The sequence below is a fragment of the Salvelinus sp. IW2-2015 genome, linkage group LG3 (assembly GCF_002910315.2).
Source record: "Salvelinus sp. IW2-2015 linkage group LG3, ASM291031v2, whole genome shotgun sequence".
Classification (NCBI taxonomy): domain Eukaryota; kingdom Metazoa; phylum Chordata; class Actinopteri; order Salmoniformes; family Salmonidae; genus Salvelinus; species Salvelinus sp. IW2-2015.
Window position 1 is genome coordinate 30307272 of NC_036840.1, and position 24442 is coordinate 30331713.

The following is a 24442-nucleotide window of genomic DNA, read 5'->3' on the forward strand; positions in this document are numbered from 1 at the left end:
GCATATGCATTTTGTTAACACATAATGGTGAAAAACATGTATAAGATTTAGAGTGTAAAGGCTTAACTGTGCAATACTATTGTATCTCTCACCTATCAAAACATTCTGAGGTTTGATATCCCGATGAAGGACTTTGGTAGTTGGACAATGAAGGACACGGAGCACTGCGGAGCACCTCTTGAGTGATTTTCATCAGGGCATGAGTGTCGTCCTTGGACAGGTATGTATTAATGTATTCATCCAGAGTGTATTCACAGAGCTGAAGAGCAAGATTGTCAGGATTTGGCCAGGATTGTTCAGGTTTTGGTCACTAGATGCCCCCATTGTGCTTTTTTGACCCTTTTGTTTTTTCCCTTGTTCCAGTTATTATTTGCAACTGTGCCTCATTTCCCTTGAAAGTATTTAAACCCTTAGTGTTCCTCAGTTCTTTGCTCTGTGTTTGTATGTTAGCACCCAGCCCCAGCCATGCTGTGAACATTTGTTTCTCTAGTTGGATTTTCTTGAGGTACTCTGGTTTTGTTCTTGTTTATTTTTGATTATTCTTTTGAGGTTTGTTTTTTCCCTGCTGTTCTTACCACTTTGTTGATTTTTCCTTGTGTCTTGGAGGATATACATTTTTTAAATTGGAATTACTTTTGACGTTGTGGATTTATATTTTTTGCCTGAAGATCTTTTCCTTTTTACTTTATTAAACCACCGTCTCTAGTACTGCTGTGTCTGCCTCATCTTCTGGGTTCTGCCGACTATTWGTGGCTCAGTTTACTAAGTGACTGTTTCTCACACCGGAGACCCGAGTTCGTAACCGGGTCCTGACAAAGATAACAAAAAAAACGGTCTTTCCGCAAAGTCCATGTATCTCACAATACAGGTACTGTCAAGCTCTGGAAGATGTAAAAATCCTTCCTCATTCTTCAGAATTTGATAGTTTGACCTGGTCATTCTCTTAACTGCDACTTCAGTGCCATCATCCCTCAGGCCCAAGAAGACCTCAGTTCCATCACTTCCCTTTGCTATGCGAAAGTAATTATCATCATGTATAAGCGTAAGGTTTCCTACTTTATAAACTTTACTTTCATCCATGTTGGCAAGCTTCTCTAACTGTGTCTCCCACCGCTTGCTGACTTTGTGCCATTTGCCCTGTAATGGTGACGTGTCAATGGTGGGTTGGAACYGCTTCACACTTGAACACTCATCAAGGCCAGATTCCTCAACAGGGGTAGATGAAGTGTTACAGGTTCCAGTACTCTCTTTGTCTTTTGACATGTCATGCTTCTCCTTCTTCTTCTTTTTCTTCTTCTTCTTGACTTCTGAGAAAATACCATCTTTGTAATCTTCACTTGCTGAGCTGGAAACAATAAATGGTCTCTTTAAAGACATGTTTAGATTACTCAATTTTTGTTTCAGGTTTTCGTCCATCCCCATTCTTACTGAACTAAGCAATTCCTCAGACTCCCAGTGATGTAATGATATTAGGGACATAATGAAATGAAAGCAGATCTGCAAGCAACCCATAGGTGTAGACCTTTATGTTCAAGGTGTACTCTTTCTGCAAAAAAYGAACAATAGCTTTGCGTAATGTTGTAAGGAAGGACTTGCTCCAGCCATCTTTGTCTTTTGTCTTCTGTATGATTACATACAGTGTTGTAACAATTAACAGCAACTGTTGTACATCAGCATTTAGTTCCTCACTAGAAAGCAGCTCCACTAGTTTAGGAATTATGGTAAGTGATACCTTGTTGGGTGTTTCTGTCATTGTGCACACTACTAAATGCAAGTTTCTTACTACTGTTGACTTCAGGATTCCCTGAGGAATTCTAGACAGACGTGTCCTTGCATCTTCAAGACAGATATCTAGATATCATGTGATGCTTCTCTGGCGGTATTCCTCATTGTCGAAACACAAATCAATCATAGTAAATGCTTTTTGAGGGTTCTCCTCTAGTAGGTGTTTGTCGAAGTAGTCGAAAATCTCAGTTGGGGATTTCTGCTGTACTATACTGAGTTGAAGATCCACTTAGCTATTACTGCCATCACAGTTTGACAGCTTAGGTCAGGTGCATACCAAATAACTTTATTCTCTTCCAAGGGTGGCATGGTTTAATAATTAAACTGGCTATTACTGCAGTTTGTGGTACTACAGTTGTCACCAGAACATCAGTGCTCATAACAGGTACTTTTCTGATACACAAAAAATACATTGTTTTTAGTAAAGCTTATGACGTGATTGTGTAAAATGTAGGATTTGTACTTATTCACTTAATAACTCGCCTGATAATCAAGAAGTTGGAAAACAAGTTACAGTCACTACAATGACATCTCCTGAAATATAAACACGTGTTAATGTAAGTATTGCATGTCAGTCTTCTTTCCAATAAAGACATACAATTGCATTAATAAGGCTATTCTAGTCACTTACCTCGCTCTCTCACTATTACTGCTATAATCTATAACTTGGAAAGAGCAACATTCACTGCAATTTACCCCAAAAATCATCTACCTTACAACCTTACATTTCTCTTAAAGCACCTCTAAAAGTACTTTGTGGTTAAAAAAAKCCCTCATCTTTCAAGCTATAGCTCCAATATAGTGCACTCTACTGATGAGGAACAGACATCAACTACCAGTTCTTCCTGATACCCAACTCCTGGTATGGCAGGTAACTTGAGCACTCTAGCCAACACCTCTGGGTCGTTCCAGGAAATTAGTGCCTTTTGCMTCCCTTTGGTATTGTGCACCAATATTGAATTTGAAAAGCCTGTTATATTAAATGACGTGCCTTTTACTGTAGACCACATGGAGAATTCAATCAATCAGATTTTCCATTCCAGTAAAGACTTGCTAAAGTGCCAAAATTCAGCATTTTGACATGTCACGCCATGCACACTGTGACTTCTAGGAAGATTTTAACACACTTAACCGCAGAATATCTCAAAGCGATTGTATTTTGTTGAATTGACAAAGTAATTTCTGAAGATTATTATTTATTTCATGTGATTAGTGATTAATTTATGTCTGTCCCTCATTTTAAGGTCAACCCTGTTACGTGAACGGAACTCGAGTTTCAATAACATTTTTCAATAGAAACATTGAACCCCTAATAGTCAAATCATGCTGTAAAAGCAGGTGAGCTGGTTCTACTCTTGTTGCAATTTTCTGCAGTTTTCTGGTGGGAAACTGAGCGGGTCGAGAATAATCTGCCAACCCTTTACCACATAGAACYACAGGCAATTTTTTTTAACAATTATGATTTTGGGGTGAAGCTATTGCCACTCCTGTTGCACAAAACAAGCTTCCATTTCCCCTGTCACAAGAGAATTTATGGCTGATTTAAGATGAAATCATTAACCTGTTACAGTCTACCGTTACTTTATTTGGCACTTCATAGGTACTTTTTTAAATTTAACCTCTTGAGATGGCAAAACATGTTTTTTATGAAGTTGAACATGTGCTCTTCATGACAGAATGTAAACATTTGGTTAAATCACAATTATTATAATTTTTACAATTCTTAAATGGCACCGAATTGGTGGAACGACCCTTCTAAAAATCATTGTCACATCCAGTGGCGGTTCTAGACCATTTCAACTAGGGGGGCCAAGCTGGGGCCAGTTGTACTGTTAGAGGGGCCAGTTACATTAGACGTTATTGTTGTCATATCGTTTTCTTCACTGCATTGCAGGCATTAGCAGGCAAAAGACCATGTTCATAATCATTAGTGTTCCGCATTGCCACTGTCTAATAACGGATGTTATTAGACTCTATCACACAGAGGAGTTGGCTAACCCAAAAACATCAGCTGACAGCCTAACCCCATTTCCCTCCCAAATTGTCACAAGGTGAGCTTCCTGCTAGATTAACTGATAGTGGGAAGAATTGTGAATGTTAGGCAGGTTGGGTTATTCAGGGCATGCAGGACTGGCCCTAGACTTTTGGGGGCCCAAAGCAACAACAAAAGATTGGAGCCCCCCCACCACCTAGGCAAAATATTTGAGTTGCCCCCCTATGGAGAGATTTCAGTGCCAACAGAAATTGTATTTGAATTCCATACATTTTAATTTATATTAGGATATTTAATTTGAATGTAATATTTTGTTATTTGCCCCCTGGGGTGCCTAAATTATTCTCTCTACACAAGTGGATTATTTATTTTATGGCTTTTCTACTTGTATATTAAAAAAAAAAAATTAAAAAATTATAGATCTAACTTCATTGGAATATATCTACAACTTTTTCAAAATGTCAAAAAATGAGATCAATTTACCACAAAATATTTTGTTGAAATATCTCCAGAAACTGTGATGACACAGAGGAATCTAAGAGCTAGTTACCCCCAGTACTCTAAACTTGAACCAGGCGGAATCAGGAAATTAATCCCACTCTCCATTGCTATTAAATAAAGATTCCGCATTCATTCCGCTTTGATCAAACTTTTCTTTGCCTTGGTGTGCGAATCTGGGCCAGCGATAGGCTGCTTTGTTTTCTTTATTGAGGAGCCGATACACAATTCCCCAAAAATTAGACGTGCCGCTACGGCGTTCCGGACAGCTCTGGCCCATGTAGCCTATATTCTAGACAACCACACTGAATCAACCAGTGCTAGTTTTTTCAATTTAATTTAGTTCAACATTTTTTGTTCTGGGCCAGGAGGTCACAGCCACGGAAGACAAGACATAAGAGGGTTCTGCCAGAGARTCAGACACAGCAGAGACTTTCACCCAAAACACCAAAAGTGGTACCGATCCACTTTCCCAGTGTATCGAGAGGGCTTTTATTTTGAAGGTAAAAAACCGGAAGTTCAATTTTTGTGACGTACAAGTACAGCTGTACACACTGTTGTTGACATATACGATTATATCTCCGTTAGCTCTGATAGTCCAAATAGTGTACTTTCAAAACATTACAGGTAGTTAGTTTAACTACTTTAAAATAGTTATTTGTAAGTCAACCTCGTGCATTATCAGGTACGAACATGACAATTCGGTAAAAGTGATTCTTTTTTTATCAGCTACAAATTTGTATCCAACTTATTCTCCTACTCAAATGACATAGCTGGCTAGTTAGCGAGGTCATTTTGCAGTTTTGGCTAACGTTATCTATAAACATGAGCAATCTTGTATTCTGGAGTCAAGGTAGCTCCGAAGTGGATTGGTGTGAAGGAAATTATCTTATTTACCCTGGAATTGCAGAGTTCTACAATACGGTAAAGATGTTCCTGGTTGATCACATTTTAACTTTTTGGGGGGCTTTAGGCCTAATGTCATGTCTAATGTGAAAGATATGTTCAATCTGCTCATAATCAATTTCCTCCCCTATATTTTGTTATTCATTGCAGATCAGCAACATACTGTTTTTTATTTTGCCACCTATTTTGATGTGTCTTTTTCGACAATATGCTACACATTTCAACAGTGGGATATATCTGATCTGGGCTTTGCTGGTTGTGGTTGGTAAGTCTACTGCTSTAACTTTTTTAAATGACACTGCCAGAACTTAGCAGGGATGTGAACCAGAATTTGGCTTTACAGGAGACGTTGATATGGGGAATCTCCTTTTAAGCACAGGAAGCAGCCATTCAACATGCCATTCACTAGCTGACTCAACTCCACAATTTATGATGGAGTTGAGTGGCAACTAGTGTGGGCGGACTGGAGGCCCGATGTCACATAAAATTATGTTTTTCTTTAAAAACCTACTGATTTCAGCGCCTAAAGAATAGCCCGCAATTACACATAACAATGTAATGTGTGTAATTGCTSACTATTCCTTGGGTGCTGAAATCAGTAGTTTTTATAAAAAACAAATACTATTTGATGTCTGATCTCCAGTCTGGCCACACTAGTAGCCGCTCTAGCCGCTGAACTCCATTGTAAATCGTGGAGTTGTTTAATCGTCAAGCCATTCACCAACTTTTTCATCGTTATATTGTCAAAATACCTGCGTTACTCACCAAAGTTTCGACGAGAAACTCGTCATTTACTGCCTTCACGGCCTGTATGTACTTCCAAAAAAAGTCTAAATAAATAATTTACAAGCAACAGAAAAATTGCCTCCAGGCACCTCCATATTTGGTGAGTAACAAACTTATTTAGGRATTTTAATGCTTGAAAAGCTGGTGAATGGCAAGTTGAATGGCTGCTTCCTGGGCTTAAAGGAGTATTGCCATATCAATGACTCCTGTAAAGCCAGATTCTGGTTCAGCAGATATGCATCTTTTGGTGTCACTCCCAAATCCTACACATGAGTAGTCTCGGAAAATCCAACCCTAACCCGGAACATTGTGGGAGGCAACCAGGATGTCTAGATAGACGATCTCCTCAGCATCTAGCCTAAGCCTATAGATGGCAGATTGTGTATTCTACTCACATCGTACTCTCTGTAAACATTGTCTCTTCTCCCAGGCATTGGATCCACTTACTTCCATGCCACCCTTAGCTTCCTGGGCCAGATGCTGGACGAGCTGGCCATCCTGTGGGTGCTCATGTGTGCCATCGGCATGTGGTTCCCAAAGAGATACCTGCCCAAGAGCTTCCGCAGAAACAGGCAAGTGACACACACACATACACACCGGTGGAGGCTCCTCAGAGGAGGAAGGGGAGGACCATCTTACTCAGTGAATTTCATAAAAATATAAACAGTGAAACATTAAAAAAGTGATCCTTTTTAGATAAAACTATAGTAAATATGTTCATATGTCACCAAATAACTGGGGTTAGCGATGAAGGTCTACAGTAGCCTTCTAGGGTAGCACTACGGTGTAGCAAAGGACAGCTATTTTCTGTCCTCCTCTGGGTGCATTGACTTCAATACAAACCTAGAAGGTCCCCTTCCATAGACTACCACAGTAATTATGATAACTTCCGGAGGATGTCCTCCAACATTAACTGACATGTTAGCCATCCAATCAAGGTATCAGAGAAGGAATCTAGTACTGAAAGCATAAGCTACAGCTAGCACTGCAGTGCATAACGTGTGGTGAGTAGTGGACTTAAAGAGAAACACAGTAGTGGAATAGTTTTGAACATTTAATTTATGCAAAAAATTWGCTAATGCAGCTAATTTAGCCTACTCAACAACCTGACTCAAAAAGAGAGGAATGCTAAGGCTATCCAACACTGCAACTCTTCCAAGTCAAGGTAAGCTTTTGGTTTTATTCATTTATTGCCAATGGGGCCCGCCGMTGTACCTGCTAAAATGCTTGCTGTATACTGTACTGTGTGTTTGTACACATATTGGATTGTGGGTTTACTAACGTGTTAGTTCTAGTAGCTATGTTGACTATGACGTTAGCTAATATGGTGACAACGATGTAGGCTGTGTAGCGGTTAGCGGTCATGGTAGGAAGTTTTGGCTTTTAGAGTTTTTTTCTTKATCTTCACAACAGACAGCTGTTGTGTTGTGCAATGAAGTTCACAAATGAAGGAAAAAGGTGAGAGGAAGTACCTTATTTACATAAGTATTCAGACCCTTTGCTATGAGACTCGAAATTGAGCTCAAGTGCATCCTGTCTCCATTGATCATCCTTGATGTTTCTACAACTTGTTTTGAGTCCACCTCTGGTAAATTCAATTGATCAATCAATCAAATGTATTTATAAAGGCCGTTTTAGAGGGAGAATTAGAGGGAGCATACTTAAATTCACACAGGATACCAGATGAGACAGGAGAAATACTCCAGATATAACAAACTGACCCTAGCCCCCCGACACAAACTATTGCAGCATAAATACTGGAGGCTGAGACAGGAGCGGTCGGGAGACACTGTGGCCCTGTTCGACGATACCCCCGGACAGGGCCAAACAGGCAGGATATAACCCCACCCACTTTGCCAAAGCACAGCCCCCACACCACTAGAGGGATATCTTAAACCACCAACCTACTACCCTGAGACAAGGCCGAGTATAGCCCGTGAAGATCTCCCCCACGGCACAAACCCGAGGGGGGCGCCAACCCCAACAGGAAGATCACGTCAGTGACTCAACCCACTCAAGTGACGCATGGAAGAGCACCAGTAAGCCAGTGACTCAGCCCCTGTAATAGGGTTAGAGGCAGAGAATCCCAGTGGAYAGAGGGGAACCGGCCAGGCAGAGACCGCAAGGGCGGTTCATCGCTCCAGTGCCTTTCCGTTCACCTTCACACGCCTGGGCCAGACTACACTCAATCATAGGACCTACTGAAGAGATGAGCCTTCAGTAAAGTCTCTTACATGGATAGGCAGACCATTCCATAAAAATGGAGCTCTATAGGAGAAAGCCCTGCCTCAATCTGWTTGCTTAGAAATTCTAGGGACAGTAAGGAGGCCTGCGTCTTGTGACCGTAGAGTATGTGTAGGTATGTACGGCAGGACCAAATCCGAAAGATGGGTAGGAACAAGCCCATGTAATGCTTTGTAGGTTAGCAGTAAAACCTTGAAATCAGCCCTAGCCTTAACAGGAAGCCAGTGTATAGAGGCTAGCACTGGAGTAATATGATCAAATCTTTTGGTTCTAGTCAAGATTCTAGCAGCCGTGTTTAGCACTAACTGAAGTTTATTTAGTGAATTATCCGGGTAGCCGGAAAGTAGAGCATTGCAGTAGTCTAATCTAGAAGTGACAAAAGCATGGATTAATTTTTCTGCATCATTTTTGGACAGAAAGTTTCTGATTTTTGCAATGTTACAAAGATGGAAAAAAGCTGTCCTTGAAATATTTTTGATATGTTCGTCAAAAGAGAGATCAGGGTCCAGAGTAACGCCGAGGTCCTTCACAGTTTTATTTGAGATGACTGTACAACCATCAAGATGAATTGTCAGATCCAACAGAAGATCTCTTTGTTTCTTGGGACCTAGAACTAGCATCTCTGTTTTGTCCGAGGTTGAAAGTAAAAAATTTGCCGCCATCCACTTCCTTATGTCTGAAACACAGGCTTCCAGGGAGGGCAATTTTGGGGCTTCACCATGTTTCATCGAAATGTACGGCTGTGTATCGTCCGTATATCAGTGAAAGTTAACATTATGTTCCCGATTGACATCACCAGGAGGTAAAATATATAGTGAAAACAGTAGTGGAACTAAAACGTAACCTTGAGGAACACTGAAATTTACAGTTGATTTGTCAGAAGACAAACCATCCACAGAGACAAACTGATATCTTTCTGACAGATAAGATCTAAACCAGGCCAGAACTTGTCCATGTAGACCAATTTGGGTTTCCAATCTCTCCAAAAGAATGTGGTGATCGATGGTATCAAAAGCAGCACTAAGGTCTAGGAGTACAAGGACAGATGCAGAGCCTTGGTCTGACGCCATTAAAAGGTAATTTACCACCTTCACGAGTGCAGTCTGTGCTATGATGGGGTCTAAAACCAGACTGAAGCGTTTCGTATACAACAGCTTTTTKATTTTTTTTTGAGAGGAATGGGAGWTTCGATATTGGCCGATAGTTTTTAAAATATTTTCTGGGTCAAGGTTTGGCTTTTTCAAGAGAGGCTTTATTACTGCCACTTTTAGTGAGTTTGGTACACATCCGGTGGATAGGGAGCCGTTTATTATATTCAACATAGGAGGGCCAAGCACAAGAAGCAGCTCTTTCAGTAGTTTATTTGGAATAGGGTCCAGTATGCAGCTTGAAGGTTTAGAGGCTAAGAGTATTTTCATCAATGTGTCAAGAGATATAGGATTAAAAAACTTGAGTGTTTCCCTTGATCATAGGCGCTGGCAGTGTTGTGCAGACTCAGGACAACTGCTTTGGAGAAATACACAGATTTAAAGAGGAGTCCGTAATTTGCTTTCTAATGATCATGATCTTTTCGTCAAAGAAGTTCATAAATTTATCACTGCTGAAGTGAAAGCCATCCTRTCTTGGGGAATGCTGCTTTTTAGTTCACTTTGCGACAGTATACATTTTTTATTTGGGATTGTTCTTATTCTCCTCAATTAAGTTGGAAAAATATGATGATCGAGCAGCAGTGCGGGCTCTTCGATACTGCACGGTACTGTCTTTCCAAGCTAGTTGGAAGACTTCCCATTTGGTAGAGCGCCATTTCCTTTCCAATTTTCTGGAAGCTTGCTTCAGGGCTCGGGTATTTTCTGTATACCAGGGAGRTAGTTTCTTATTACAAATTATTTTTGTTTTTAGGGGGTGCGACTGCATCTAGGGTATTATGCAGGGTTACATTTAGTTCCTCAGGTGGTTAACCGATTTTTGAACTCCGACGTCCTTGGGTAGGTGGAGGGAGTTTGGAAGGCCATCTAGGAATCTTTGGGTTGTTTGAGAATTTATAGCYCGGTTTTTGATGATCCTTGGTTGGGGTCTGAGCAGATTATTTGTTGCGATTGCAAACGTAATAAAATGGTGGTCCGATAGTCCAGGATTATGAGGAAAAACATTAAGATCCACAATATTTATTCCACTGGACAATACTAGGTCCAGAGTATGACTGTGGCAGTGAGTAGGTCCGGAGACATGTTGGACAAAACCCACTGAGTCGATGACMCCAAAAGCCTTTTGGAGTGGGTCTGTGGACTTTTCCATGTGAATATTAAAGTCACCAAAAATTTGAATATTATCTGCCATGACTACAAGGTCCGTTAGGAATTCTGGGAACTCCGCGAGGAACATTGTATATGGCCCAGGAGACCTGTGAACAGTAGCTATAAAAAGTGAGTAGGCTGCATAGATTTCATGATTAAAAGCTCAAAAGACGAAGACACAGTACATTTTTTTTTTTTGTAAATTGAAATTTGTTATCGTAAATGTTAGCAACACCTCCGCCTTTGCAGGATGCGCGGGGGATATGGACCCAGATTCACAAAACACTTCTTACCCAAAAACCTAAGAAGAGTCTTAAGAAAAAAGAAAAAAGAAGTTGATAAGATAGTTTGTAAGTGCAATTCCTCCACAGTATCTTAAGATTTCATGATTTTCCTACAAACTTGTCAAATATCTTGTTAGAATCTTCTTAAAATGTTTGTTGCTAGGCAACCGACAATCATGTTAACTATTTCCTACTGAGATTACTGTTCTAAAACATGTTCTTGGGTTTAAAATAATCAATACTGAAACTTTCAGATGAACTTTGTGAGTGAATTAAACATGTTCAATTGCTTTCATGCGCTTATTCTCTCACTGCCTGAGTTTAAGACAAGGATTTAGCTATCTTGGAATTAAGAACAAATCTAAAAATTTTATTTTCAAGAATTGAATTTCTTCTTAACTTTTGCTAAAGGAGAAACAAACTAAATAGCTTAACAACGTTTCCAAGATTAACTTTCTTCATAAATCTATAGTTAAGGAAAAAATTGCAGTTAAGAAGAAATTTCTTCTGAAGAAGGTTTTATGAATCTGGGCCATGGTCACTAGTGTAACCAGGAGGAGAGGCCTCATTTAACACAGTAAACTCATCAGGCTTAAGCCATGTTTCAGTCAGGCCAATCACATCAAGATTATGATCAGTGATTAGTTCATTGACTATAACTGCCTTGGAAGTGAGGGATCTAACATTAAGTAGCCCTATTTTGAGATGTGAGATATCACAATCTCTTTCAATAATGACAGGAATGGAGGAGGTCTTTATTCCAGTGAGATTGCTAAGGCGAACACCGCCATGRTTAGTTTTGCCCAACCMAGATCGAAGCACAGACGCGGTCTCAATGGGGATAGCTGAGCTGACTACACTGACTATGCTAGTGGCAGACTCCACTAAGCTGGCAGGGTGGCTAACAGCCTGCTGCCTGGCCTGCACCCTTCTCATTTTGGAGATAGACAGGGCTCTAACTCCTCAATGTTCATAGATAAGATGAGAGCACCCCWCCAGCTAGGATGGAGTCCGTCACTCCTCAGCWGACCAGGCTTGGTCKTGTTTGTGGGTGATTCCCAGAAAGAGGGCCAATTATCTACAAATTCTATCTTTTGGGAAGGGCAGGAAACAGTTTTCAACCAGCGATTGAGTTGTGAGACTGCTGTAGAGCTCATCACTCCCCCTAACTGGGAGGGGGCCAGAGACAATTACTCGATGCGACACATCTTTCTAGCTGATTTACACGCTGAAGCTATGTTGCGAGCGGATTTTTACTACTATCTGTACTTATTGGGGGTGTCGTGTCTTTGCTATGCCAGATTAAGTGATATGACATGCTATTCTATAAAATAATCTCTACTGTAATTAATATTACCTGATTTAAACTAATCATGTAAATGTAATTAACAAGAAAGTCGGGGCACCACAAAATAATATTTATAGAGCTGTTATCTTCCGAATAAACTCTTAAAGACCTGGTAATCTTTTACCTCAATAGCAGTCAATATTTAATCGTCACCCTATTCAGTCTGATCGGAAAGTTGTAAATTCTTGGTTATCTTCACGAACCCTGGCTAAAAAGTTGAATCAGCAATACAAAATTTGGTTTAATTATTTATTTACTAAATACCTAAATAATCATACAGYATTACATATACACAGAATGGATCATACATTGAATACTAATTATGTCACAKYAGAAAACGTCCCTGGTGGACGGAACCGTTATGGRGGCTGGTTACACAAAGAGAGGGMGTTGGGCTTGAATGAAAGCMCGGGAAGACTGAGTAACAAAGGGAGACGCTATGCTATRGTAAATWCKGAWTCTTATGCATTCTAAATAWCCMCCCATTTGGAAAAGGAAAATGCAAGGAATATATACTCTGAGCTGRGCTTCAATAGGTTGGTCGTAGATGGAAGGCCGGGTTGCCCAGCAGGGATCMCTTGTCCTCTGAAGAATGTCTCTGGTGGTAAACTGGATACGTTGTAGTATCGTCGTTGTGTGTTAGACTGGATACGTCYTCKGTCCTTTCCTAGCCCACGTTTACAGCGYCTGCTGCTAACTCAACGGCTAGGAGGTATCACTTCWGGAGTGAATAAYAGTTCAAAGTTCATACCAAGTTGCCATACTTTTAAGCTCATGCTATATTCTGGCTGGTATAGTCGAAATTCATCTTTTCGGCATGTCGATCGTCACCTTCATGTTGAACACGATGCTAATTTCGTTAGGTTATTATCTTAGCCCTTTTAACGTAAGGACCGTCGTCCTCCTGTCCTCGGAACACAGTTACATTTTCGTACAGGGGCGTATATAGTGGTAGGAAAGAGGGGCATGTTTCATAGTTTACAACCAATGTCTGATCACATGGGCGGGGCCACTGAGTTGAGCCTAGTTCACTAATGAAAACCAATTCTCTCATTTAGAAGCTAAAATTACATTTAATCTTTTCACAAATAGTTTCATATTTAAACATTTAAATTGCAAAACAATTCCATGTGAATCTGATAACTAGAATGTGTAGACTTTCCAAGATATACAGTTCATGTCATCCTATCATCAGTAATAATGTCTCAGACGCCAACTGATCTGACATCATATTCATTAAGTACCAACGCATATTTTCAAGTGGTTGAATTACCGAAATATGATTCCGTTCCCCACCTTTTGATGTCACCAGACTTTCTCTCTATGTTAATAAAGGGCTTTCCAAGAGCCACTCTGTAGAGTAGAGAGAGAAAAGGGGGAAAGGTATTTATGGGGGGTCATAAACCTCACCAATGGCCAACTTCATGACAGTGGCACAGATGCTGTTTCATCCTTTCCTACACTTAAATTACCCTTGCCTAATGATTGCGTCTGAAGCTGGGCTTCCAGCACGGCTATCCTCGCCATAAGGCAATCGTTCTCCTGTGTATTATGAGTACAGGGACTGCAATTAGAAGGCATAATGTTAATGTTACTACTTAGCTTCGGCTTGTGGAGGTCGTGTCGAACCATGTCCAGATAAAGCGTCTAGGGTGAAAAAGTTGAATGAAAAAAGTAGAGCGATGGAAAAATTAAAAATATAAAACAGTAATTAAAAAGTAAAAACCGTAAAGTTGGCAGGTAGCAAAGAAACGTTAGCAACAAACCGCACAGCAGCACGTAAACAAGTCTACAAGTTGTGACCGGAAATGACGATGCCAATCATGTGTGTCTGTGAGTCGGAGATGTATGTAGTCAGACATACGTTGGACATGATTTGGAAAGGCACACTCCTGTCTATATAAGGTCCCACAGTTGACAGTGCATGTCAGAGCAAAAACCAAGCCATGAGGTCGAAGGAATTGTCCGTAGAGCTCCGAGACAGGATTGTGTAGGATTGATCCAGAAGGACAAGCATCTTCATTTTTTGTTTATTTAACCTTTATTTAACTCGGCAAAGTCAGTTAAGAACAAATTCTTATTAACAATGACGGCCTACACTGGCCAAACCCGGACGACGCTGGGCCAATTGTGCACCGCCCTATGGGACTCCGAATCACGGCCGGTTGTGATACAGCCTGGATACGAACCATGGTGTCTGTAGTGACGCCTCTTGCACTGAGATGCAGTGCCTTAGACTGCTGCGCCACTCGGGAGCCCATCTCTGTAGCACTCCACCAATCAGGCTTTTGATAGAGTGGCCAGACAGAAGCCACTTCAGTAAAAGGCACATGACAGCCTGCTTGGAGTTTGCCAAAATGCACCTAAAGGACTCTCAGACCCTGAGAAACAAGATTCTCTGGTCTGCTGAAACCAAGATTGAACTCTTTGGCCTGAATGCCAAGCATCACATCTGGAGGAAACCTGGCACCGTCCCTACTGTGAAGCATGGTGGTGGCAGCAGCATCATGCTGTGGGGATGTTTTTCAGTGGCAGGGACTGGGAGACTAGTCCGGATCGAGGGAAAGATGAACGGAGCAAAGTACAGAGAGATCCTTGAAGAAAACCTGCTTCAGAGCGCTCAGGATCTCAGCCTGGGGCAAAGGTTCACCTTCCAACTGGACAATGACCTTAAGCACACAGCAGGAGTGACTTCGGGACAAGTCTCTGAATGTCATTGAGTGACCCAGCCAGACCCCGGACTTGAACCCGATCGAACATCTCTGGAGAGACATAAAAATAGCTGTTGCAAACCCGATCACATCTCTGGAGAGACATGAAAATAGCTGTACATCCACCTGACAGAGCTTGAGAGGATCTGTAGAGAAGAATGGAAAACTCCCCAAATAATGCCAAGCTTGTAGAGTCATACCCAAGAAGACTCAAGGCTGTAATTGCTGCCAAAGGTGCTTCAACAAAGTACTGAGTAAAGGGTCTGAATACTTATGTAAATGAGATATTTCCAGTTTTTTTAAATGTTTAACATTTTCCAAAATGTATAGAAAACATTTTTTGCTTGGTCATATGGGGTATTGTTTGTAGATTGATGAGGGGGGAAAACTATTTAATCCATTTTAGAATAAAGCTTAACATAACAAAATGTTGAAAAAGTCAAGGGGTCTGAATACTTTCCAAATGCACTTATTTCCCTTCTTTATAATTTTTGGGGGTAAACTAATGGACAACAATACTTAGGCTTCTACTTCCAGTTTATACCTACTGCATACATTTTACGGACAGTAGATTTTACATGAGTTATCTTTTGTTTGTTTTTTAGGCCCCTCAACCCTCAACCCTCCCATCTATCTCTGAAGACCATCCAGTTTTGATTTCTAGCTGCCATATAGTTTTCCATTGTGATGTTTCACAAAGTTTCTCAACCTATTCTCATAGTTTCTACAGATTGTAAATGGAAGATGAACACCCTTTGTAAGAGTATTATCATATTATTGATCGATTGACTATGACTTATCAAATCACCAGCAGTGCTATTTGCAGAGTTAGCTCCAAGTAAATTTAATTTTTTCAGCTATTCCTGAACTTGCGACCAAAATGGGCGTACAAAAACAAGTGTTCTAATGATTCAGTCTCTTAGCAGCAAAATCTGCAGAGCTGGGATAGTTGTATATATATTACATTCAATTGGTTGCAAGAATTTTGTGTAATTTAAKTTGAAAAACTCTTACGTTTTGAATCCGGAGTCATTTTATGTATCAGTTCATAAACCATGTGCTATGGAATCGATACATCGAAATTCTCCTCCCAACTATTTTGAAACCTGTATGGTGCAGCTGTCCATTTTTTGATACTTTTTTGGTCAGATCAACATTAGCAAGCTAGCTAAATGCATGATGTCCTCAATAACAAAGCAGGTAGCTAGCTTCAAATAAGCCTGTATAGTCCAGTCAACAACCCACTTGCCCACTTGATCAAGGTCTAGCTGTGTTAAACATTACAGTAGTATTGACATGGGCATCGTATCTTACTGTGTTAGCCAAATATAGCCAGCTAGGTTACAGCAAACAAGGCTTGTAAGCTAACTGCATGGTAATGTCCACAATAATAAAGTCACTATTGCAGGCAGATTGTGTGCACTATGCATTAAATGGTATTCAATATGGTTTGCAGTGAGGGACTTCAGATGTGCCAAACCTAGGAGAGGCTGGGTTATAAAAACGAGTATTCAGTCAATGCAAGCTAGCTAGGTGTCTGTTCTGAAAGCATTAGCTACAGACATCTGGGGTTGTTCAGTGTCCACTCCTATTAAATCAATTGCAGCTAGTTGTGAGACTTGCCAAATGATGCTGCCAATGCCCATAGTAAAATCATGCTCTGTAGCAACCTGTTCAGCTAGCTAGCAAAATATTCATCAATGATAGTCCAAAACCACAGCAAGCTCAACTATCTGGATAGCTAGCCCACCTTGCACAGTATATATTTTTTTGTAAATTTATTGTTCATGCCATGTTACCTGGCTAGTCTCGAACAGGATAGCCTTCTAAAAAGGCACTTTTTTCATATGTTTTATTATTGTTAAAATGAAAACATTCTCAATGAGGCTACTAACATGCATTGTAATCTGGGCTGCCTGTCAGACCAACCATTCAAGTGATGTCATTMATGACACGTTATCAAGATGGCGGCACACAATAGTCAGATGAGGCAATTTTAATTTTTTACATAAATATGAGTTTTCAGAAGTTTTAAGGGTAGGAACATGCTTCTTTATCACATTTGGTTATCAAAATCACCTTAACTTCAGTTAATCTTTAAACGGTACCGACCGCCACTGATACACACAGTCATGCTTGCAAAACGGCATACATTCAAGTGAAGTGAGTTAACAACTAAAGGGTGTTTGATTATTCCCATTCGGATCTATTTATGTATGTTGAGTAACAGCTCACCTTCTTCTCTCCCCCAGGATAAGGTTCAAAGTGGTCATTGGGATCCTCTCAGGAATCACCACAGGACTGGCGTTCGTCAAACCTGCCATCAACGCCATCTCTCTAATGAGCCTGGGCATCCCCTGCACCGCCTTGCTCATAACTGAGATCAAGAGGTCAGGGCAAATTCAGCATTGTCACTTCATTCAATTTTATGTCAGAAATTGTGCAGTGGGCCAGTTAAAAAAACAAATAGCTGGCCATAGTTTGGACAAGCCTGCAATCAACATTTCAATTCTGAAACGCTCTGTAAATGTGCGTCTGTTGTCTGTAGGTGTGAGAACCTGCGTGTGTTTAAGCTGGGTCTGCTCACTGGGATGTGGTGGACACTGGCACTGCTCTGCTGGATCAGTGACAGGATCTTCTGTGATATGTGGTCCTCTGTCAACTTCCCCTATTTGCACTGTGCATGGTATGTCCAATTTTAGTACTATTACATGGAAAGTGTCATGCCAGGGCTTTTAAACATTTTCTGCCTGCCACTTGATTTAATCCGCCCCCACTTGTGTAATTAACCCCTGATGAACCCCTCTCTGTTTCCGTAGGCACATACTCATCTGCCTGGCTTCCTACCTTGGGTGCGTGTGCTTTGCCTACTTCGACGCAGCCTCTGAGGCCCCAGAGCAGGGCCCCGTGGTCAAGTTCTGGCCCAGTGAAAAGTGGGCCTTCATTGGGGTGCCCTATGTCACTCTTCTGTGTGTCCAGAAGAAGCACTCTGTCAAATTGACATAACCAGTGTACTGTAAGTCTTATCGATGAACTAGCATACTTAGAATACATTTTTTTTTTAAACAAGATCTGCAAAACTCACAGGGTTGTGGAAAGCTTTCACTGCCACATTGCTTTAAAATAAGCTTTCTAAGAATTCTGATAATGGATCTTTAGAGAGATCGCTATTTTTTAAATTTTMATCAGTGTTCAATGATAGGAATATCTTGATCAAGTGTCCTGATCATTTCCTAGCTATATAAAACTCAATGATAATCTAGAGGGAAGAACTACATAGATAAGGGTAACCTTACCCTAATAGTTGCAGTCTCTCTCTCCCTCCGTATCCAGTTTTATCACATAAGTCAGCTATTATTAGTATCAGTGCTGCTAGCTCCAGATAATCCATTTTCATGCATACCACAGTTTGTCAAAAAAATMAAGACAGGATTGTATTGATCCCTATTGACTGAATTGTTCAATGTCTCTGGAGTCAGAGATTTTATAGTTTTATCCATGGCATTGTTAAACTTACTCATTTGACTTATACGCTGAGTGTACAAAACATTAAGAACACCTGCTCTTTCCATGACATAGCTTTCACCTGGTCAGTCTATGATCCCTTATTGATGTCACTTGTTAAATCCACTTCAATCAGTGTAGATGAAGGGGTGGAGAGAGGTTAAAGAAGGATTTTTAAGCCTTGAGACAATTGAGACATGGATTGTATATGTGTGCCATTTAGAGGGTGAATTGGCAAGTCAAAAGATTTAAGTGCCTTTGAACAGGGTATGGTAGTAGGTGCCTGGTTTGTTTCAAGAACTGCAACGATGCTGTGTTTTTCACCCTCAACAGTTTCCCATGTGTATCAACAATGGTCCACCGCCCCAAAGGACATCCAGCCAACTTGACACAACTGTGGGAATCATTGGAGTCAACATGGGCCAGCATCCCTGTGGAACGCTTTCAACACCTGTGTACTGTCATGCCCCGGCGAATTGAGGCTGTTCTCAGGGCAAAAGGGAGGGTGCAACTCAATATTAGAAAGGTGTTCTTAATGTTGGATACTCAGTATATAGTAAACATATAGCCTATATCAGGGTTCCCAAACTCGGTCCTGCCCCACCCAGTTGCACGTTTAATTTTTTTGCCCTAGCGCTACACATCTGATTCAAATAACCCAACTCATCATCAAGCTATGATTATTGAATCAGGTGTGTGAGTACTAAGGCAAAGACAAAAACATGCACCCAGGGTGGGCCCCAGCAACGAGTTTGGGAAACCCTGGCCTATCTTATTAACGTGTGTGTGTGTGTATGCGCGGGCATTATATAGGTAACATAACCATATACATTTTCAGTGTTATTTTAGCCAGTATTTTTACTGTTAATGTTACATTTCTTATTTCAAGGGAAATGTGCAGTATCTATAGTGTTCTAAAGTATTTCATCTCAGTGTTGTCTGGTTATTGTGATAAATTGCAGAAGATGTATGCAAGAGTTTGTGCTCCAAAAGTATTTTGCAAGTAGGCCATTCTTAAAAGAGACTAAAAGCAGTATTATCATGTTTTGTATGGGATATGAAGTACTCTCCCTGACAACAGCCATCATAGGCGTTATGGCAGTGGCCAAAACACATGCCAGTGCCAATGTGGTGAAAATATGTTACTTTTCAGAAGAAGTGTCCTTTAATTTTCCTATTATAACAGATTAATCATTTGTAGGTGTAATATAATGTGTTTGTAAACAAAGATGGAAAGAATTTCTCATGACTTTACATTTACATTATATTTGTGTAATAAAATGTTCAACATTTACTAAACCCTTTGTCAATGGAGTGCTTTGTCCTTTGAGAGATAGCTATATGAAGGATTTTACTTTGTTTGGGAATAACTGTACCTGGTGGAAATATCAGAGAAAATAAATTATGTAGAATGAAATGCCTCTGACAGGTGGAACAATGAATCATGTCAGCTCTATTCATTACTATTTTATATCAGCAACGTGGCCTGGGTCTTAGCCTTTGGGAGAACCTGTGGAGAGAGGGGGTTAATGGCCAATGTGATATCTAGATCTTGTGATCCAGAGCTGTCCATGAATGAGTGCCTTTTATGTGCAGTAAGCAGACTGCATCTCAGCTGGTAGACCTGCCTGAAAACCACCTCACTACACATCTGGTGAGTTGGGTCAAATAATGATTGTTTGTTAATAGATATGTTTATGATTGCTGTATGTTTTGTTTTTGAATGCTGTTTTAAGTTTGTTTGTCTAATTTTTAAGTTGACCTGTTTAATATTAATGGTCCTATGTATCTCTGACAAGTTTAAGAGACAGCTCTGCTTTCTTCGTATTATCCTTGAGCGATGTAGATTGTTTTTTTTAAAGAGTTGCTGACCATACAAGCATTTTTTTTTTTTATATGATATTTTTGATGGCAAGATTTATAGATGTCTGTAGAACCAGGTGGATCTGCCTTGATTATCTTCAGTTGACATTAAATGCAAAAAGTTTTACCGGACGCTCTTATCCAGAGCAATTTACAGGAGAAAATAGGTTTAAGTGCCTTGCTCAAGGGCACATTGACAGATTTTTCACCTAGTTGGCTTGGGTATTCAAACCAGCAACTTTTTGTTTACTGGCACAAGGCTCTTAATCACTAGGATACCTGCCGCTGAGTAAATTACATGCACAGGCATTTGGTCTGGTTTTCTAACTAACACAGTGGATCATTCATAGTGTTTTTTGACCTCCAATACCTCAGCCTGGATCTAAGGATGAAATGACTATAATAGCACATGAGAACAGGCACTGCTGTTGACCTACTGTATGCTACAAATAAAGGTCATTAGGTGAACTGAATGAAAACTGAATCACCTCGGTGATGGTAAAGTACTGTATTGTATTCCTCTAGCCAGAACATGTTTGGATTCTGTTAGTGTAGTTTTTTGACCGATGCTGTTCTTCACTCATGTCAACATTCCAAAGTTCAAGATGTACCAACATGTCTCAAAGGTGAAAGATTAGGGGAAATTGTTGAGGTATTCAATGATGGTCCTGAAGGGCTACTGCAGCTGCTGCTTTGCATTCAATCCCGCTGATCAGGGACTAAATACTAATTGAAATAATTTCAAATACTTTAGCTGTACTTGATTGAGCTTGCCTGTTGCAATGGAACCAATAGAAATCTCCCAAAAGTGCAAACCCCAACCACATGGCACTCCAGGCAGGCTGAAGCAAACGCTGAAAGTATTTGAACGATTTCAAATAGTATTTTAACCCAGGTTTGCCTGGGTAATAACTATTTTGTAAGTCAGTTATATGACCTGTACTATTCAGAAAACATTTGGGTCCGGAATGAGCATTTTGGCTTCTTGTTTATGTTTAACTCCTAGAAAAGGGTTTTTGGTAGTAAGTACTCTCAATAACTAAACCATTATGCCCTTGTTGTTTTGATTTGAGGGTGGATTTCAGGGATTACGGCGCCATGTATCTGAATACCCTGGTAATCTGGCTAGTTGGCACCGAAGAGTGAGGTGTTCGGAGGCTGTAGCTCGGCTTCTTAGCCATGGAGACAGAGGGGCCGCCTGCTGCACCAGGCCAGTATAGCCAGCCCGGTCAGCCAGGCCCAGTGCTGGGGCTTCGGAGTCTCTCCTTTGCCTACCAGGGCTTGCTAGAGATCCCCTACGAAGTCATACTAGCCCAGCAACACACCCTGGAAGTGTTGGACCTCAGCTACAACCTGCTGGAGGAGTATCCTTCTGTTATGAGCCCTGTACACAGACAGTATATACACACATGGACACATATTACACGCAGTCGTCACACACACACACACACACTTGTAGTCATGTACATACACTCACCAGAGATGGAAAACTACACTGTTGAAGACACATACATACACAAGCAACACAAACACATCTCTCTCTGACACAAAGAAATACGAGACATGCAACAGGGTTGGGGTCAGTTCCATGTAAATTCCAGTCAATTTAGGAAGTATACTGAAATTCCAATTCCAGTTCTCGTCAAATGATTTTCAATAAGGAGAATTTGAATGTGTTTAATTTTCTGAATTGACTGGAATTTAAATGGAATGATATGTACACGCTTCACATTCACACAAACAATCTCTCCTTCACTCCGCTGCCAACGGAGCCCAGCTCTCCTGGGTGAACTGGAGCAGCTCAGCACTCTGATCCTGGACTGCAACAGCTACTCGTCCCACGTCAAGTTCCCCTACATGCCAAGCGTCACCACCGTGTGGATCAACAAGAACAAGATCAGCAACCTGCCCATCTTCGTGGAGGAGATCCACCGCAAGTTTCCCAACATCAAGTAAGAATGGCTTTCACTGAGGGCATTATGTATGTGAGTGTGTGTGTGTGTTTGCTTGGGTGTCATTTTGTTTCTGTTAAAGCCAATTTTTGGGGGGTTCAGTATGGTGCAACATTGTAGAGCATGGTAGTGGCATGGTAATACAATGTACAAAAACATGACACCATACCACAAAGACCATTTTAAGTGTCGTTGTCCGACCTCTGGATATTTCTACTTCATTTAGGATCCTCAGCATGATGAACAACGAGGCAGCACCCAGCTACTTCAATGGAGGGAGTCTGCCCCAGTACATAGACTACAGGTGAGCTTGAGTGAACACAGRTGATACACTAAAGCTGCACCTGTGTATAAAAAAAAAATGAGATGACAATGATGTATTGTGACACGGTAATAGGAGCAGGATATGGTTCTATAACTCTAAATAAGTTACAGAGTCGGTGCCTGAAGGAATCAGATGTTGTGTGATTGATATCTTGCTGTGATGTATTTTGTCCCCGATCCATGGCAGCTTAATTTAAAAAAGATTGAACCTTTATTTAACTAGGCAAGTAAGTTAAGAACAAATTATTCTTTACAATGACGGCCTACCCCAGCCAAACCCTCCCCTAAGCCGGACAACACTGAGCCAATTGTGCAGAGCCCGATCACGGCCGGTTGCGATACCGCCCGGGGTCGAACCAGGGTCTGTAGTGACGCCTCTAGCACTGAGATGCAGTGCCTTAGACCGCTGTGCCATTCGGGAGGCCCCAAAAATCAATCGTAAGCTAATGTACAGCGTGACACACTGTCAAATAATTTTCAGTGCTGTCAAATATTAGCCTATATACCATATTTGTCTTCCTGCCCCTCATCAGCGTGTTCTGACATTATTCCAGCACTGATGTAATTTAAACTCAAACTGCAACACAATGATGTCATTCAAAGCACTGAAATTACCAATCTGTTCCTCCTCTGGCCCACACAGGCAGTATGTGATCAGTCAGATCCCAAGCCTGATGATCCTGGATGACACTGAGGTTCTAGGGAAAGAGAGAGCGCAGGCTAAGAAGACCTATAGGATGCAGAGGATCAGGGAAGGCAGCAAAAGGAGGAAGGAGCTCCATCGTTGAACCCTCCTTAATACTGCTACCTATATAACTGATCTGAAGACGTATCAAGATGAGCAAATCATTAATTCTAGAGATAGATGATTAGTTCAAGCAAGCTAGCACCAGTTGTAAATATATTGTCAACATGTTATTTGTTAAAATGAAAATGGGATACTTTTTGTTATGATTTTCTATGGACATGGGGAATTTCCCTTATCATTAAAGAAATGAAGGGAAGATATTCCATTTGAATGGTGAATGAAGATGTTTTGCAAAAGTAAATAATTCCATGTCACACTCAAACGTCATTTTGTCATTACTTGTATGTTACATATGTCCCTTTGGCAAGAAAAGAGCTTATTTAGGCCTATGAGATATCAAATTACCAGTGTACTGACCGATCTGTCAAAATGACCATTGAAAAGTCCTAACTCAGAGAGTGAGAGTGACAACGTGGAATTAACATGACAAGCATGGTTGAGAAATGGATTGTTTCCTCAGTGTCCAATTATCTATTTGAAAAGTTAGTTTAAATCTTTATCTTGTGGCATTAAAGATGAAGTGATACACAGCACTGTTCTGTTGTGTTTTTAAATGGTTGTTAGACCTACCATGTGATATGATACAATCTATTGTGTATTGTGTAGGTAACAAATTCTGTCAGACAATAGCTATCAAGCTATAAAGGTGACCTATAATCTTTTAATGCACATTATAAAAATGGTTGGCTGGTGTGCCCTCACCCATCTGAGCGGTTGGCTGTGAATGCCCTCACCCACTAGTACAATTATGCTGACTGTGATTTGGGTTCTGACCCTCCACAGGATGTCCAGTAAGAACAATGCTGATGCTTCTCTTTTAGGGATTTATTTCCTTTTCCTCTTCATCAACACACACACACACACACACACACACACACACACACACACACACACACACACACACACACACACACACACTTGTAGTCATGTACATACACTCACCAGAGATGGAAAACTACACTGTTGAAGACATATACATACACAAGCAACACAAACACATCTCTCTCTGACACAAAGAAATACGAGACATGCAACAGGGTTGGGGTCAGTTCCATGTAAATTCCAGTCAATTTAGGAAGTATACTGAAATTCCAATTCCAGTTCTCGTCAAATGATTTTCAATAAGGAGAATTTGAATGTGT

At 40.7% G+C, this 24442-nt stretch overlaps 2 protein-coding genes across 3 annotated transcripts; both read left to right on the forward strand.

Moving 5' to 3' along the window:
• Nucleotides 1-4842: 4842 nt before the first annotated feature.
• Nucleotides 4843-19154, forward strand: LOC111954321 (alkaline ceramidase 2). Its single transcript, XM_023973962.2, has 7 exons — nt 4843-5200; nt 5333-5447; nt 6399-6540; nt 17102-17239; nt 17398-17535; nt 17669-17865; nt 18687-19154. Exons 1-6 carry the CDS (start codon nt 5102-5104, stop codon nt 17853-17855), a joined length of 819 nt encoding a protein of 272 aa, XP_023829730.1. The 5' UTR covers nt 4843-5101; the 3' UTR covers nt 17856-17865; nt 18687-19154.
• Nucleotides 19155-19953: 799 nt separating this feature from the next.
• LOC111954326 (leucine-rich melanocyte differentiation-associated protein) lies at nt 19954-23833 on the forward strand. 2 transcript variants are annotated; one of them, XM_070435877.1, is made up of 4 exons: nt 19954-21580; nt 21986-22168; nt 22395-22472; nt 23136-23833. In XM_070435877.1, the coding sequence occupies exons 1-4, from the start codon at nt 21396-21398 to the stop codon at nt 23278-23280; spliced, it is 591 nt and encodes a 196-aa protein (XP_070291978.1). In that variant the 5' UTR covers nt 19954-21395; the 3' UTR covers nt 23281-23833. The 2 variants fall into 2 exon arrangements, with proteins under 2 accessions (XP_070291978.1, XP_070291982.1); XM_070435881.1 differs by having other exon boundaries at nt 21989-22168.
• The last annotated feature ends 609 nt before the right edge of the window (nt 23834-24442 follow it).

Excerpts from the sequence above, each read along its gene's own strand:
- LOC111954321 (XM_023973962.2), top strand. The coding sequence starts at position 5,102 with ATGAGCAATCTTGTATTCTGGAGTCAAGGTAGCTCCGAAGTGGATTGG. Across the intron at positions 5,201-5,332 it reads TTGCAGAGTTCTACAATACG|ATCAGCAACATACTGTTTTT; the intron begins GTAAAGATGTTC and ends TATTCATTGCAG. Across the intron at positions 17,536-17,668 it reads CCCTATTTGCACTGTGCATG|GCACATACTCATCTGCCTGG; the intron begins GTATGTCCAATT and ends CTGTTTCCGTAG.
- LOC111954326 (XM_070435877.1), top strand. The coding sequence starts at position 21,396 with ATGGAGACAGAGGGGCCGCCTGCTGCACCAGGCCAGTATAGCCAGCCC. Across the intron at positions 22,169-22,394 it reads CGCAAGTTTCCCAACATCAA|GATCCTCAGCATGATGAACA; the intron begins GTAAGAATGGCT and ends TACTTCATTTAG. Across the intron at positions 22,473-23,135 it reads CCCCAGTACATAGACTACAG|GCAGTATGTGATCAGTCAGA; the intron begins GTGAGCTTGAGT and ends TGGCCCACACAG.